Source organism: Nestor notabilis, unplaced genomic scaffold (genome assembly GCF_000696875.1).
Source record: "Nestor notabilis isolate BGI_N333 unplaced genomic scaffold, ASM69687v1 scaffold25717, whole genome shotgun sequence".
NCBI classification, from domain to species: domain Eukaryota; kingdom Metazoa; phylum Chordata; class Aves; order Psittaciformes; family Psittacidae; genus Nestor; species Nestor notabilis.
The window spans coordinates 6,254-23,787 of record NW_009936408.1 but is presented as its reverse complement, the minus strand read 5'-3'; the positions used below and the strand labels follow the sequence as shown (position 1 = coordinate 23,787).

Below are 17,534 nucleotides of genomic sequence, written 5' to 3'. Positions count from 1 at the left end.
CTCACATATTTTTGCTGTGCTTTACAATCCTGAGGCAGGGACATGGGCTCTCTTGCTGCAAGTAACAGAGGAATTTCTGAAAAATTATGTACTGCTAGAGACAGTGAAAGTGGGGAGTCTCCTACTGAGCTCAATACTGCAAGGTGAAATCCACTCCCATTACACATTATGGCTGCGACACAGATGACTCCTAGGTTTAAATAACAACAATAAAGCCAAAACACCTTATAACTTAAAAAAATGAGCTCTCAAACAGCTTCACGGTCTGCTCTGTAGCACCCTAAATAGACAGCTGCAACATCCTTACCAAAACTCAGGCTAAAGCTTTTTCAGTACATATGATTCTGGTTTGACCTGTTTGGACAAAAGCAGGAAGCCAGAGAACAGCAAACCACATTATCAATAAAGACACATTTGGATGGGTAATAAAGGCATACTCACGCAGTGCGTACAGAGAGAGGACTATTCCAGCCAGGCAAAACCCCTCAAAAAACCTGAGTGTGCTGAACATGGTCACGTTCACTGAGAGTGCCACAGTCAGTCCAAATATCAAAATGAATATGACAGAGAAGAGCAGTACAGGCCGTCGACCAACCCTATAAGTAAGTATGGAGAAACAGTGTTAAAAGCCAGCATGGACATAATGCTAGATCATTACAACTGGCAGAGAGGAGGACAAGTCATGCAATCCCTTCCAAATATTGCCATCCTACTTTTAATGTTTGTTCCATTCTTCTCATTTTATTCATGCTTACTAAACCACAGATTTCTTAGCCAGCTTTGCATTGACAAGTTCACTTCAGACGGGATTAAGCAGAGACAGCACATTGTATTACTGCTTGATTCAACTGTCATTTTCTAAACACCAAAGATGAACAAAAAAACATTGAGGAAATACTGTAAGGCCATATACAAGTTCCTTGGAGATTAAAAGCAGCTTCTCCGAGCTTTCTGTAGTAGCATGGGGGAGTATATGGTGTTACATGGCACGGTTTACTTCTATTAGACTATATTTCTCTATAGTCTACAGCCACAGAGCTTACTGCAGAGGACTCTTCTTCCCAACAGACACGTCCTCTTCAGCCTCATCTGCAAGAGAAGCTGGCTCAAAAAATTACTTTTCTTGACCTCATTGTTGAGGACAAGCCTAATAAACACGGACCAAGCATAAAACAGGGCTCATGTCACTTCACAGAGCTTTAGAGAGCCAATAGTAATGCTCACAGGAAAATCGTGAGCTCCAAGTCCCTCCATCTTGCATCCCCACAGCAGCTGCAGAGACCTGCAAAACTAGCTTGAATAGAAGGTAAGGAAGAAACTGCCCCAAAAATCATTACAGGCAACAGGGGTGTGAGGATTTGCAGTCCTCCTCTGCAGGCAGGCTTTGCAGCTGCAATCTGGAGTTGCACATGTTGGTGCAGTGCTATGAGCAGGAAGAGTTACGCTGCCACTGAATGTAAGGGGCACTTGCTGCAGAGTTTGACTCTCATGTCAAAGGAACATGAGATTTTTACATCTCTTACTCATATGCTCAGTGTTTATAATTCCCCTTTCCCCCCCTCCCCTTCCTGTGCAAGTGGAATGATATGAAGAACCAGAGCACATGGCTATTTTTAAGCAAGAATTGGATCATTATGTGGAGATTTCCAAAATTTTTCAACTTGTCAACTCCCACTAGTTTTCCAGTGGAAGTGAGGATCCCTTTTAGTCAGCTCCATATGCCATCTCCACAAAGAATATATGAACTTGCTTTTCGTAGGCAGCTTTCACAGACCCATTCAAAGCAGTCTGTCAGCTGCAAACCAGGCATCAGGTTGAATGTCAGCACGATAAAAAGCATTTAAATCTCACAACTTAGTCCGGTTTCACATGCTGAAGTGTTTCAATTTAATAATTCGAGCAGATTGTTACCAGCAGCTATAAAGTATATGTATTCACAATTAGAACTTTAGATTTTGCTTTACATAAAATGGAACAAAAAAAAAAAAAATCAATAAAATATGAAGGGCTAAAAAAAGAAGATTATAATTGTTATATTTTTTTACATTTTTGGGAACTGAGAGAGTGCACCAGTATGTGTGCATTGTTCATACTTTTTTCAAAGTCACATCTAAGAAGGCAATGTCATGGCTCCTTGCATTTTTCAGCTGTAGCATCTCAAATCTTTCAGCTGGGGCATCTTAAAGATTTACCTTCTTAGTGTTAACCATTCTATGTTTTTACAACAGGACAATGTTTTGAAACAGAACCAATGTGCAAACTGAAGAATGCAAGGTCAAAGCAGACTGCTCTCAACCAGCATACAAATCCAGGCCACCAGAAGATGAAATACTGTTGAGCTAGGGGTGGGAACAAAACATCACTGCCTCAGTGATATGCAACGTACTGTGAACATGCTGGACACCAGGACAGTTACTGCTGTATGTGCTTCGTATTTTATGTTTATGGAACACAAAGCACTTGGGTAGGAAGGTGAAGTACCTCACACAAAACCTTGAATACAGAAAAAAATCCCTATGAACTTTGTGTTATCAGCGATCTGCACAGGCTTTTGCAGCCCTATTTTTGTAATCACCAAGCTGTAATTCATACTAATTAGTATTTGTGGAAGTGTTTTGTAGATGAAAGGCATTATGCAAACACTCAGAATTAGGAGCTTAATTCTCATCACAAGCCTGACCTGCATTCACTGATGTCGATTAAAAAAAGACCTCATGCTTCGCATACTTCAGTTCTTCTTTCCCTTCCTCCCACCCCCTGTACTCAAGGTTATCCATCATTAGGACACAGAATTTCTTCTACCGTTATACAAGTTATGCAAAGGAACGGTTGCTGCTAATGAAGAATCGGGAAATCCAAAAGCCTCCTGGGCCCGTGAAAGCCAACTGAGGCCAAGAAACCCCCTGGTAAGAGGGATCACCAGTGCCTCCTCCCAGACTCAAAACTAGTCTCCTTCCTCCCAAGGCACACAGTGCATTGCTCTAAAATCAAAGTTCTGGGGCAGCTATCAGCCATATATTTGGCGATTCAGCAGTGGTTTGACAGGATGGTGTCTTGGGGCAGGGGGAGGGAGGCAAGCCTTTTATTTGTAGAGGGAATTATCTGACTAATAGTACATGGAAATGCTTGTGAGAAGTTAAACCATACACAATCTCCCTAGTATAACAGCCCTGGGATGCTGTCTGCTGCCACCTAAGCTATTCCAGAAAGATTTCTGGGCCACCCAAGTCTCAGCCTACACTGTATACTATTATCTAGATCAAATGCTAAATGCTGCCTGCACAGGTAAATAACTAGGGATACAAGCAACCCCAGGCTTTTGAAGAATCTGCAATCCACACAGTGTGATATGCAGATGCCTCAAAAAGATATTCCTAATATTGTCAGAGTTGCACCACAGGAGGAAAGTAGATGGTTGGAGGACAAGATCTCATCTTCCCATGCTCCTATGCATGTACCTTACCACCCTGAGAAGACTGAGCTTTGCTCTTGCAGCCAATCACATTGTTCTTTCCATGACATTCTTTGCAGGTTTTTTCTCAGTCCTGGGACTTGAATTGGCACAAAGGCTCCAGAAACCACCAGACCAGGTGCAAAGCACAGGCAGCACTGGGCAATGACAGGCAGAGACCTACTGTCTTGATGCTACATGACCAGCAAGCCCACCTGCTCCAGAAGGAAGCCTTCCACAGTGACCCCAACAGCCTCTGTCCAGAGCAGGCAAAATTGCCTGTGCCACTCTGCCAGTTGATCAACTAACTTATTTAGCCATTAGACACAGCCAGTCTTCACACAGCCAAACTAGTTTACAGACATTCTTCCTGTAGATTCTTCACACAGAGCTATCTCAGCATGTACACCTACTGTATTTTGAGCATAGACTACTCAGTTTACATAGCAAATGACCTTAATACACTCTATGTCTTTGTCACATACAGCTTTAAAAGCCTTCTTTCAAAAAGCGAAAGCAAAGCCCCTAATGGTATCAAGTATCTTCTAATTATCTAAACTGGAGAGTGGTATAAGTTAAATGAAAACAGACTTTTAAAGTTTGTAACCCTTTTATACATTACTCTGTTTAATCTCCCCTGCTATTGCTTGGGACCAACATCTTTTTTTCTTCTTCTCTTTTTATAGTACAATCCCCTTTGTACTCGTCTTTCCACAGAACCCCCTGCCTTACTGGAAACTCAGGTTATGATTAAATAGCAAAGTAAATCCCATTTAGGCCTTCTTTTACCAGCCCCAAATGCTACTGCTAAATGACAAAAAGACTATTCAGTACAGGAGCCCTGCTGGGTCAGTTACTTCAGATGGCAAGGATGGGGACTGAAGAGGAGCATGAGGACCAGCTTTGGTGGCAGCAAACAATGTCCTTCCTGGTCATCCATGAAAGGGCAAGGAGGTCACTGTACCATCCACCCACCACAAGTTACACTTTTTCTCCTTTGTACCACTGCTGGAAACCAGATTCTCCCTAAGCAATCCTGAACTCACTAGACAAAACAAAACAAAACAAAAAAACCCAAAAACAAACAAAAAAAAAAACCAAACAAAAAAAACCAAACCAAAACCAAAAAACAAACCACCACAAAACCACAGTTCCACACTTTTGTATCACAGTAATTTTATGCTGCATTAACTCAGCTAAGAAGCTTGCTTGCTTGCAGAGGGGTCCAACAAGCGTACATGGCAGCATAAAGTACACACTGGGGACAGAATGGATGGAAGAGCAGGATGCGCCTTTTGGTGGCGAGAGCTATCTGTTTACTGCAATTGTCTCTTGAAACCAGTGCCTTGGGCAATAAGTTGTTCACTTATTTGTAACTTATTTGTCAATTATAGCAGCATTTTCCTAACTTGGGAATAACTCTGCTTTCTTCATACTGATTCCTTTTTAGGAAAACCAAGCAAGATCCCCACTATACTTTCTACATGTTGTTAAAGCCCTGTTTTACTTTGGTATTTTAATCAAATTCAACTGTACTTCATCATGCATGTTCTCTACTTCACTGAAAAGTCATGATTCCTTACTTGCCTAAAAACTTTTAGTGACTATTCAAGAATTAAGATGCAATTTTGCTACAAATGTTTGAGCCAAATTACTGTGTGGCTGCAGGGGGCCTCTTCTCTCCCAACTGACTGGTGAGTTGCTGCAGCTTTGTAGGATTTCCCTAATAGGGAACTCTTCTTCCTTTTCTGTTTTAATGAATGGCAAAAGAGTTAACTTGGGGCCATTTAAAGCACCAACATTGGCAAGTGTGCTGGAAGCCACTGAAATGACTGGAACGACAACGCAAAGCTATTGTTTCAGATGCTGCAAGTTTCCATCGAAATCACTTGAGTCATGCCTTTAATTTCCCCCCCTTCTTTTGCACTACAAGACCATTTCTTTAAATAAAAGCTGAATTCTCAGCATAATTGGGTATCCAGTAAGGTTTTCACTACTGCGATTTAAGGAATTGCACTCTGCTTGCAAATTTAATACCCCAGAATTACCAGCACATAAGTCAGCAATTCCTTAACACTACATCGAAATGTCTGCTTAACAAGAACTTTAAAAATGGAACAATGGAATAGTTTGCAAAAAGCAGCCTTTTACCCACCAAAAGGTACTGTGTAAGCACAAGGTTGACATTACATTAGTCTTGTATTCAGCCAAATCAATGCTGCTTCCAATTTCTTTTGGCTCCATCTCTTGGTTAAAAACCAAGACCCTAAACTAAAGGCTTCACTTCTCTAATTAGGAAACAGTTAATTCTGTACTAGCATTACAGCTGTAATAAACTGTCAGTGGAAAATAACTAAGCCAACTATTAAATAGTTTATTTACCTTGATATAAATTACTCAGGTTCAAGCAATTAATAGACAGTTTTAAACTGTTTATTCATCATGCTTCTTTCAGAACCTGAAAAATCATTATGCAAATGATCTTCATGAACATACAGTAGAAGAAAAATCGAAACAATATTTAATGTTATTTGTAGTTACATTGAATTAAAATATTTTTCACTTACCAGTCAGCTATACATCCTGTTATTAAGTGGCCGAAGATTAATCCTACCAGGAGGGAGAATTTAGCAATGTGGACTTTCCAGGCAGAATCACAAACAAGATCCCACTGGAAGAAAAAAACAAATGAACGAAAACAGATAAGCTGAAATAAATTAGTTTCTCAGGTGTGTTTAGACATACTAAACTTGGTGTAGAGCTTCTTCCAAATTTCAACCCTAGCATGAGTGCATGGAAATGGCAGAGGAAAGCTTTCGCCCTCAAGTCAAATCCTGCAACCCAAGAAGCAAACTAAAGACTCATTTACTTCACTGAGTTTTATCAGACCCTTAATTATAAAATGGCAATATACAACACGTAAATCTCCCCCTTTCCAGGTCACATAAGTTTAGACTAAGGAGCATATCTCCATCAGAAATTGGTAGTACTCGTGTAGCTGAAGCGTCTCACCATACCAACCCCAGACACCTACTACCTGAGCTCTGCAAAGCCCACCAGCAGCAAGGCTGGGAATTTAAGAGCAAGTTCTTCAATTGATCTCCTCAGGACCACTTGGAAACATGGGGAAAAGCAGCTGCTTTGCCACAGACCCCTGATGGCCATTAGCTCCAGACTCCCATGGACAAGGCATGAAGACACTTTAGCTTTCAGAAACACATCCCGATTCCTCAGGTGGTAGAAGGGGATGAAGACTAACTAATGGCACAACTCACCAGGTTAAGTCCTGGTATGGACCTGGACCAGGCAACTAGAGATCCTGGCACAGCCACGTGGCTCCTTGGAACAGCAGCCCTCACAGCGACATTTCACAGCTCAGAGATCAGACAGGGGCTGAACCATTACACTAAAGCTATCCCTGAAGCTGAAATTACCTTTTCCATACAAAGAAGGAGACAATGGACCTTTCCTGTCACTAGGGCACTGTCTCATTCCCATGAGAAAGACAGGAGCAGCAAGGTTTCTAGTGAGGCTTCCCTAAACACCAATATATTTTCCTCTGAGGCATTAGCCCAAGCCTCCGGAGAACCAGGCTGCATTCCTGGCTTTAGCTCAACACCCTCATTGCCCTCAGACACGTAACTTAACCTCTCTTATGTGTAAAGTGTGGATAGTACTATTACACCCTTGAACAAAAGTAGGAAGATATGTTTGTTCGTGGTTTGTGAAGTGTTCAAATATTGATGGTAATGGAAGCCATACACATTTCATGACAAATAAGTACAGCTAACTTTGGAGAGTCAGATTCTTCAAATTGAAACTTCGCAGAATAAATGGCTGTTTGTGTAATGTGATAGTAGCAGCCCTCTTGACACCAGTAACTGAAGTTTTATGACCAAAAACGCAAAGTAAAAGTATGCAATTTATTTTTAAAATTCAGATCCAACTTCAAAAGAAAGCTTCCCTCAAAAAAGTTCGATTAGTTGTGCTACACTTTAAAGCATTTCCATGACGTACAACCCTTCCACAAATAAGGCTAGCTCTGACTCAGCTCTCTGGTTCAACATCACAGGAGATGTCCTCCCTTCAATATACCATCTCAACAAGAAGTATAGCACTTTTGTGTTACGCAGAAAAACATGCCAACTTTCAGGCTTAGCCTTTCTGGTTTAGTTAAATGTATTTTTTATTTCCTCGCTGCTCTGACTTGTAGAAGCTGGGACATATATGTCTGGTCCTCCAACCTACAGACTGAAGGCAGTAGTATGAGCAAGTGTTTTTTCCTCTGAATACCTATGAATTATTTGCAGCAAACAGCTCAGTGAGGCAGTAAGAACTGCTCTCTAAAGATGTTGACTTTCTAGAAGAAAGTGGGTGAAATGTGATTCCTAATATTTGCAATCATAGAACCAATCTTCAGTTAGCGAAGAAAAATATCCGCCCAGACAAGCCACAAACAAAACAAAATTCAGGAGATACATTTGAGCTCCAGGCAGGCTTTCAAATGCTCTGTGTTTACTTTCATAATCCCGAAGGTATATATGCAGCTTAAATCTGAGAAATCATTTTTGTTAGTAGAGAACAAATAAAGTTAATTAAAAATAGTCATATCTGTACAAGAACACTTTTTAAAAAGCAATCTCTCCAAGTTTCCAATTTTTAATTTTATTGCTGTCAAAGGAATGGTAATGTCATCCAAGTGGAAAAAAAGAAAAAGCAGATATCCTGGTACATTCTCATTTTTATGGATTATTATTGCTAGTCAAAGACAGCCAGCCCTTGCACAAGCCCCAGGCAGAAAATGTGCCCTACCAGATTACACATAGGTTCATGGTTGGAAGAGCCAAAGTCTCATGAAAGGCTGTTGTGAAATTTCTAGCCAGGACAACAGATGTCAGACCACTCTGGAACACTGGCACACAAAGTAAGAGTTTAAAAGCAGAGGAAAAGTCAATCTATCAGCACGTCCTTCAGTAGTGCCTAAAATGCACCCACTCCTTTTGATAACTTATCTGTGAGTCATCGTTTGTTTGTTTGTTTTTAAGGCTATTGCCCAAATCCCCAGCTGCTCTGAAAATAAAGACATGCATTTCCTTGCAAACCCTGCATCTGGCCCTTTCCTGCCCTCAGTTAAGCACTCACTCTGGAAACCAGCACAAACCCGAGCCGACTCCCCAAGCTCTCAAGGGCAGCCTAACACTGGTGCTGAAACACACAGGCAGCCCCTGACCCTCCCCGAATCTCTTACTCTCCAAAGCCCTCAGAACTCATAAATAGGGAAATGGTGAAATATTTCAACAGTTGCTTCAGCACAAACTTCCAGAGAATCTGTCATGACCGCAAATCACTCTCTCAGCGCTAAGAGCTCAAGCGTATCTATCCCAGATTCTCCTCTGGCAGCTGCCACAAGCCAGAGAGCAGTCTCAAAGCAGTTACCCAAAATAAATTTTGTGGTTGGTGCCTAGGTGGGTGCCACCGGGGCATTCAACTCTCAGAGAGACAGAGGAATAAGGAGAGGGCACAAAAGAAAAATGGAGACTGCAGTCAAAAGCAGCCTCAGGTAAAGATGACATTAATAGGACAAAATACATATTTAATAGCTAGTGTATCATCCCCACCCATCTTAACACAGCATCAGAGCAAACCAGCAAGGCTTTGTCATGCTGAAAGTGCAGGAATTTTGCCAGAGACCTGCACTCCTGTACTCCCCCTTCCCCGTGGAAAAGCCAAAGGCAGAGGACTGCAGCATCAGCTTTGAAGAGCTAGAAATAAAGCAAGAACTATTATACAGCATTAGTGCTGCCTCACCCCTTACATACACCTGGGCTTGGCAGAGTATACTCAACATGTGCTCACACAGAACGGCTGTGCCCAGAGCCATGGCAGGTCCTGCTGTTAAGTGCCAGTAGTTTCATCCTGCAAACACGACACTCAAGATTTGCTCCATAGAGAAAGGAGTGACAAGTTTCCATGTCCCTGCAGAACAAAATGCTAGGCTGGGCAGTGCTGATGACAGTTCAAGTGGCACTCCAAGTAAATCTGCACTGGGAGATTGTTTTGGCTAGAGGATTACTGTCCGGTCTCCATCACCTCTTACAAAAAGTAGATTAATCTTATACAAGCAGAGAGACCACTAAATCCTGTAACTGCTCTGGCTGAGTCTCCTGGTCTCCCTGTTGGGAGTTAACAGCATCCAACCTGAAGGAAGGATGCTGCTAAATTTACAGTGCTCTCCAAGATTTCTCCTTGTGTCCCTGGGTTTTGTCTGCCTTTCTGCCCTCCATCCATCCTCCTAATGCAAAAGACCTCATAAAATTACTTGCTAAACAAATAGGATTGCATTGTTATGCTGAAACAAAAATAACTGTATATAGAATATGCTGGTGGAAACGGAACATTTAAAAAACAAAAGCTTTTCTTTTTTTCATAGCAGTACAGCAATTTACCACCTATGCAGATGTGCAATATATTGCAAGTGGCTTTTTTTCTTCCCCATGTTGTGACAGCATTTTTTGTCAAAGCTTAAGGAGTCACACCTTCATGATCCTAATGTTTAACTGGTATCCGTGAGTCACCTCCCATGCCCTGAGTCACTATGCTTCACATCAAGATGGAGGACTCTTCGAAACCTGAGGTGCTTGGAAAGACAACTGGCAAAGGGCAACGCACCCAAAAAGTAACCATCCTGTAATTTCTTTACAGGGGGCATAAATTTGGAGAGGGCTAATGCAGTGAGTCAGTATTCTCACTGAAGTTATAAGAGTCATAAATGTAAAGTCTGCTGAGTGCTTGTTACTACAAACACAAGCCGTCACAATTAAGGGCTCTGACTTCAAAAGTGCTTGTCCTCGAGAGGCCATAATGCTGTCTGTGGCATCTAAGCACACTGAATAACCACTGCAAAAAGGTCATAAGATGCCTGCCAAGGATTTGGTTTGTTCTGCCTTCATCCTGACAGCATGGAAAAGTGCAAGGCAGACATTTCTGTCCTAAAAGGAGCAAAGAGACACGAGGAGAGAAGCTCTGGTCCAACACTTGCCCAAAAAGCCCCCTAAGAAGGGAACTAGACACATGCGTCCTCTCCCCACACTGTGGGTTCGCAGTCTGTTTTCAATGACTCAGATCACTTGCAAAAGCAGGCAGACCCTTCACCAAAAAGTCTGCAGGTGGATCATAGTTCTGCTCCAACTGGTCTCTGCACTGGTTTCAGCACAAGGAGACCAGAGAGTCATCTGCATGGCTGCCTTGGAAAGCCCTAAGCCAGGCACAAAGCTGCACCCTCGGTCCTTCCCCAGCCAGGCAGCACCAGCTGCTGTGCTGGCCTTCACAGACTGCCCTGAAGCAATCTGTGGGACTCTGTGTGCACGTCTTTCTCTGACGCATCATATACAGCCTCTCGACCCCTAACGAAAAGGTCCCACTTTGAGAGTCCCAGCCTCTACCCATCACATATAACACAGTTTACCACAGCCACACCAAACCCCTCCTGGGGCAAAGCCACAGGCTTCCCTGCACGTTAGATGGTAATTTTAAGACCAGTAAATGAATATAAGAATCTATCACTTGTCACTGAGGTCTGTGTGCATTTGGTCTCATCTTTCTTTGTTCCTCTCCTTCCTGCTTCATCTTTTTTATAACGAAACCCTGTCAATTTTCCCTGCACAGCACTAGAATCCAACTTCCATATAAATACCTCATCTAGTGAGAGTTTAAAAATTATGCATTCAGATTCTTAGTGTTCAAAACACAAACAAAACAAAACCAGCCTCTCACCAAAAAACCCACAACAAAACCAAACCCAGAATAAAAAACCACCACAAAGTTGTTTTTTTAAGAAAAGAGAATAATAAAAAAGTTACGCTTTTCATACAAAGCATGTAACAGAGCAAAACAGTCTCCAAGTACTTACTTCTGGAGGAAAACCTCCAAGTCAGCAGATCAAATGCTATAAAAAAAACCCCAAACAAATAGAAAATAAAAAATGTCAGTACTTCTAACATAATATACCTACCACTAATGCCTTTTCTCTAGTACTAGAGTATCCAAGTAGTACTCATAGCTAGAGCTACAGGAGACCTCTGCACCAAAGTCTTCCTCCAGCTGCTACAGGGCAAGGCTCCTCTCCTCCCCTTCTTAACAACCAGCCAAAGATGACACACTGGCTGCATTTTTAACCTTAAAGAACGAGTACAGGTTCCAGAAAGTGGTGGTGTGATCAACTCTATAGAAAATAGCTGCGCAGTTAAACAACACTAAAGAGGTTACAGAAGAAGAGATGTGCCATCCCAATAGCAACACTTAAATTTGCAGTGGGTTTATTGATGCAGGTGTCTATTTCCCTCTCAACCATGGCAACAACAGAGCATTTAAACTATTTAACCTTCAAGGTTCAGAGTAAGGATGCCTCTCCTCTGAGATCACAGCTAGGCAAAGCACTCCCTGATCTGCATTTTGAGTGTCAATAAAGTGTCCTTGAGAACACCTAACATTTTTTGACCACCAGCAAAAACAGCTGGGTAGAAGTATCTAGAAGGTCACATTTCAAAATGGGGGCATTAAGAAGAGCAAAAGAACAAACCAAAATAATCCTGGAAGACTTGAGAAGAAGGTATAAAAATGAATGATTTCCTCTTTCTTTGACCAACCACACTCAAAACCAAATATCTCCAAACTACACTTTTCCTTACATTTTCATCAGACACAACTGGACTTACCTGAAAAACAGAAGAGTCATTTAATAAAACAAAACAAACAAAACCAAACCAGAAAAACATCAAACCAGATATTGAGAGGTTTTGTTGTTTGTTTTTGAACAGCTACTCTAAGAAGCCAGCACCACCTACACTGGAATGTCTCCACCCATGACTTTCAAGCTACTTCTCTGTATACTAGACCTCCAAGTGCTGCGTATATCTAACTTTCTCCAGCTTTATCATAAGTGAATGCTTTTGCTGAAAACCTTTGAGCAGTGCCTGAGTGCTTAGGACCTCTTAAAGATAAATTCTTCTAAAACAAATTTCTACTGAGCAAGTACACATTGGTATTTTGAGAGGTTTATAACCATCTGAGCTTGCAAGAATTTTTACCCATGTAGCAAAAGAGATGCTGTTGGTACCAGGGTATCACCTTTTGCTCAATATCTGCCTTCTCATTCTCAACAAATCTGGGGTCCCTATTCCAGTACACTGGAACTCGCTAACTCAATAGATGCAAAGATTTGTTTTGTTCAGCTTCTTATCCAATTCCTTTTCCTTACAGCAGGAACACATTTTCTGCATGTTTTGTTCTCAGAAACCAGTAAACCATTTCTCACCATGGCAGACACCTGTCAGGGAAACCTGCAGCCCAGGAAAATCAAGAAATTGTCAGGTTGCCTTAACTACAGACATGACCAACTGACTGGGCAACGTACCATTTGAAAAATAAAGCAAAGAAACTACTTCTGACTACTACCACAAAGACAAAGGTTTTGGGGACATAGGGAGGGAAGGGAATGGGGAGAAAGAGAAGGGGGCACGTGAGCCAGAGGACATGTGTTTAGCTGTCTTCCAAGAAAGATATAATTAGAGCAGCGTTGTAAGAAAGCAGTTTCATGTACCGATGAAAACTTTTTCCATCCCTGCAAAACAGTACAGGACTGCACAAATTTCCCTAATGTTTTCTGAGGTGTAGCGTGGTTAAAGTTGCTAAAATACATCCTTCAAACCCGCATTTGTCAATATGCATGACTTAGCTGTGAAATTTCCACATTAATTTTTGAAGTACTTTTATTTAAGTCTAGTATTTCAGCCTTAAAAGCAAAGCACGCAGACTCAGTGCCACACATCACTGTACAAACACATAAATCGGTACTTCCTCCTGGTTTGCAAACTTCAGTTCCATTGTGAAGGTGGGACACTTAAGGCACAGGTTGTGTCAGGTTGCTTGCAATCAGACAGGCAGAGATAGACTGCCTCCTGTATTAACTACCTCAGGGTAACATAGGCTGTCCCCGCTGCACTGCACAGGGTGATGCTATCCTGCTTGCATCCAGTATGTGCATGGCCCCATCACCCCCCTAGCAGCAGAAACACCGTGCTGACAGAAGATGCATCATCTGCCTGCACCCACTGAAGCAGTGCCAGGCACCCAGAAAACCTGTACTGCACACATCTGTGTGCCCTGTGTCATATCTAATGCCCTTCAGTCACAGCTGACCTGTAAGAGCCATCTCCCCAGCATGGTGAGATAGCTCAAGCAACACTGCAATACAAGCCCAAAACTTCAAATATGCAAAAGGTCACAAATCAACTTTGTTTCAGAGCCAGTAAACTAACTTAATTGAACACCCTGCACTAAATTATTTCTTAGCCTACACCATAAGCAAAAGACACCCTCCAAGCTATCCACTGAGCACATCAGCAGTCCTAAGACACCGAGATGCCACCTGAAACACCGCAAAACTGGAAAGTTTCATTTACCCTTCAACTTCATACTTTAATCAGTAGCAATTAGCTCTTCTGTTTCCAACCTTGCTCTCATCACAGAACTGTTTCTTTCCCCACTGGGAGAGGGAAGAAGGAAGTTTGCTAAGTAAATAATCATCACTAATATGCTAACAATTAAAATATGATTTGTTAATCATATGACAGTCTTCTGAATACTCAACATGATTAAATCAATTTTAATAGCATCCATATACCACCTACTTCTCCATCACTACCTCTTTTATTTTCAGTAGGAGTTCCCTTTATTCTGAGACATTTTGATCTTCTCCAACCTTCACCCTCCTCAGATTAGTCAACTAACTCGTTTCTCAGCTGATGCTATCTGCTCCACTTTTTCCAACTCCATAATGTCATCCAACATCAAAGAGTTGGGAGACAAAATCTTGCTTGCAGCTTTCATTAACACTATATTCATAATTTTCGAGAGAGCGGGATCAGAATATTTCCATTTCTGTTTTAAATCTCTGTGCATCATTAAATACCTTTTCTACACATATTCTAACATCATTAGGAGCCACTATCACAAGACTGTCTTCAATTTTAGATCCATTATTTGCTATAAGACCTGTAGGTCTTTGCCTCTCTCCGGCTACATGAAAAGACCAGAAGCAACAATGCCCACCACTTGGACTGACAGATACACACACAGAAAAATGGTTTTTGAGTGCCATCCCTCAGATTTCAGCTTACAACCACATTTATTCTGAACAAGGTATGTGCTGCTGGGACTGACTTCGCAACCAAACTAAATAAAAAGTTATCAAATTTGTATTTGTAACAGATCTAAGCACTATAAATAGAAGCCATATGCAACGCCACACCCCCCAACATTTTAGTTAAATATTAAAGTTTGTTACAACCCAATTATCGAAAACAAGTTAACACTTTGAGGACTGGTATTCTTCAGGCTGCCAAAACTACGTGTGCATAAAACTTACCCCATGTGCATAGCCTTGAGAGGGCTGACATAACAAAACCCAATTTATTATCTTACTGGGCTTTTTTAAAAATGGAGGGAAACCTTTAAACGTCATAAAACTCTGAAATGGAGAAGAGGGAAGGAAGAGAAAAGAGGAGAAAGGCATTTCTCATGAGAAATACTTGCTCAAAGTCACCATAGATAAAAAGATCAGACACCTTAATTTTGACATACAATTATTGCTGCCATGACCCTGCCCTCTCATCATTTGAGGACTACAGCTATTATAACTCAGGCAAGAAGAAAAGTAGAGGGAGAGGGGAAAAGAAGAGGGTCTGGTACTAATTCGGAGTTAAGTAAATATTAAAGAGAAAAAGGAGAATAATAATCCACTTGTTTTACAAAATCAAAATATTAAACTGGTCTGTCGAGCCTGCATTGCTCAAGCAAGCAGTATTTTACACAGCCCTGGGACACAGAGCAGGGGAAAAGGTCTTGCAGTTTAATTTACATTCCCTATCCTTAACAATATTTGTAGGATGGGCAATGTGACATTGTCTACACATTCATGAACTTTGGTCGGTAGGCTGGGAAGAGATGAGGCAGCTCCAGAGCACTGCGGAGTAACAGGAAGACAGTACTTGAGCCAAAATGAATTCCTCTACAACTATCTGAGGCAGAAAAACCTTTTCCACGGAACCAGACCACCCCGCTCTGAAAACAGTGTGCAAGGGTAACTATAAATCACATGCTGCTGGACAGGGTGAACATACCGCTTCCCTGCATCTCACAAGTAGCATTCCTGATTCTCCTGGCTTTGCTACTTGTGGATCTAGACAGGCATCCCAGAAAGGAGTATAAGGAGATACATTCACTTATTTAGTCTTTTGTTCTTGTGTTTCAGTACGACATCTGCCATTTTGTGCTGTCTCAAATTCAAAGACAGAATAAAAATCCTAACAAAGCCCATACTATTGAATTGTATTCCTGGGGAGAAGACGAGTAAAAAGACAACAAGAATTAAAAAAAAAAAAAAAAAAAAAAAGAAGCACCTTCTCCATAGGAGCCAGTCCTACCCAGCCCTTCGGCCCCTGAGCACTTTTGCCCTTGCCTCATCAGCTCACAGAGCAGACAAGAGCTTCCATCCATATACGGGCACACATCACAGCCAGCTGATCCATCTCCCACCACGTGGGAATAGGCACAGCCCCGCTGCATGTTCCCAGCAGGTATGACGTGGCCTGGATTGGTGGGAGCTACTCAACATGCACATTGATCATTGCTGCCTGCCAGGTTTTATGGGCTGGTGGCACGACAAGCAATGCAGCACCCACATTGGGCAGGGGCCAGCATGACTCCAGCATGGCACTGAGCAGCTATCAGATGCTGGCACCGGTTTTGCCTGGATACCTCTGCAACACACCCCAATGATGCATTCGGGAAGGGGCTTCAATGTCCTTTCTCCCTCCTTCGTGTCCCTTCCTGCCCCCTTTACTTTAAAAGAGAATTCAGAGTGCACACAAGGTCACCTGCTCTCAAAAGTCAACTAAAAAAAAAAACAAACCCAAATCACATTATAAGAGTACATTTCAGAGTTGAGGCAACCAGAGCTCAAGAGAAGATGTTCTGAGGGAATTCAGTGCAAGAATTGAAAACTCAGCATTGCTGCAAAGCTGCAGCAGCATCTTTCCACAATAAGGTTCTCATCTTCTACACACTGTCTACAGCAAACTCCACTCCTTTCTTCTACAGCAAGGTCTCAACCTAATTAATTCCACAGTTATATGTGGGTAACCCAACACCAGCCGGGCTGTGCTGCAGAAGAGCAGGAGGAGGAAGGAGTATGAAAAGGATGGAGTGAGAGCAATCATCCCAAGCAGGGATGCCAGGCAGAAGAGGGGAAACCAGTCAGAAACAGGGAAAACAAAAAACAAGGTACACAAAAGCATTGGATCCATTTCAAGGTTTCCTAAATTTAGCAGCTCTCTACAATTCATTTGGAAAGCTTAAATTTAAGACTTTGCACCATTAGCATGGCCAAAAGCTTTTTCAATTAAGGAACACCCTAAGCCTACTGCTATTCCAGATGTTATTTCATTAAAAAATTATCCCCTTCATGTTTGGCTGGCCTGTAATCCTCATCTCAGCATCACCATCAGAATGGGCTCCAAATTAGGTGCCTTCATAAGTGCCAAATCCCCCTCTTTGACAAATAAGAAAGACATGAGGTCATCTTTTATAATCACACTTTTGTAGCCAAAGTAAGAAGAGGTAAAACTGTCAGTGCACTTCAGAAATTTAGTTTTAGACTGCCTGAACAACAAGAAATAAACACTGTGGCCTGCATCTTCTGCCACAGCATGGGCAAGGTCCATACATTTAAACTAAATGACTGAGATACAGGATGTAATAAGGGAGTAGAAACAAACCCCAACCATTTCAAACAGGAGGATTTTAAAAAAAAAAAAAAAAAAGGCAGTTGTTTGACATACACACAGAAAATGAGGAGTATGAAAGGCTAAATAGCAAGTCTTGGAAAGCAGAGAATGACTTATAGAATCACCTTCCCGGAGGATCATTGTTAGTTCTACCAATGCTACAAACTACTATTTATGGTAGGCTGAAATCAGTTTACTGCATCCAAGATGCATTATCTTAAGGATGATAATAAACATTA

General features: G+C 41.7%; 1 protein-coding gene across 1 annotated transcript in view; it reads right to left on the bottom strand.

The window, feature by feature from the left end:
• Positions 1-441: 441 nt before the first annotated feature.
• Positions 442-17,534, bottom strand: part of LOC104408665 (solute carrier family 22 member 23-like) — a gene marked incomplete at both ends in the record, with an annotated part of 23,343 nt that continues 6,250 nt past the window's right edge. The window contains 2 exons of the mRNA XM_010018330.1: positions 442-596; positions 6,019-6,122. Coding sequence (XP_010016632.1) covers positions 442-596; positions 6,019-6,122 — 259 coding nt within the window. The remainder of the gene's footprint in view (positions 597-6,018; positions 6,123-17,534) is intronic.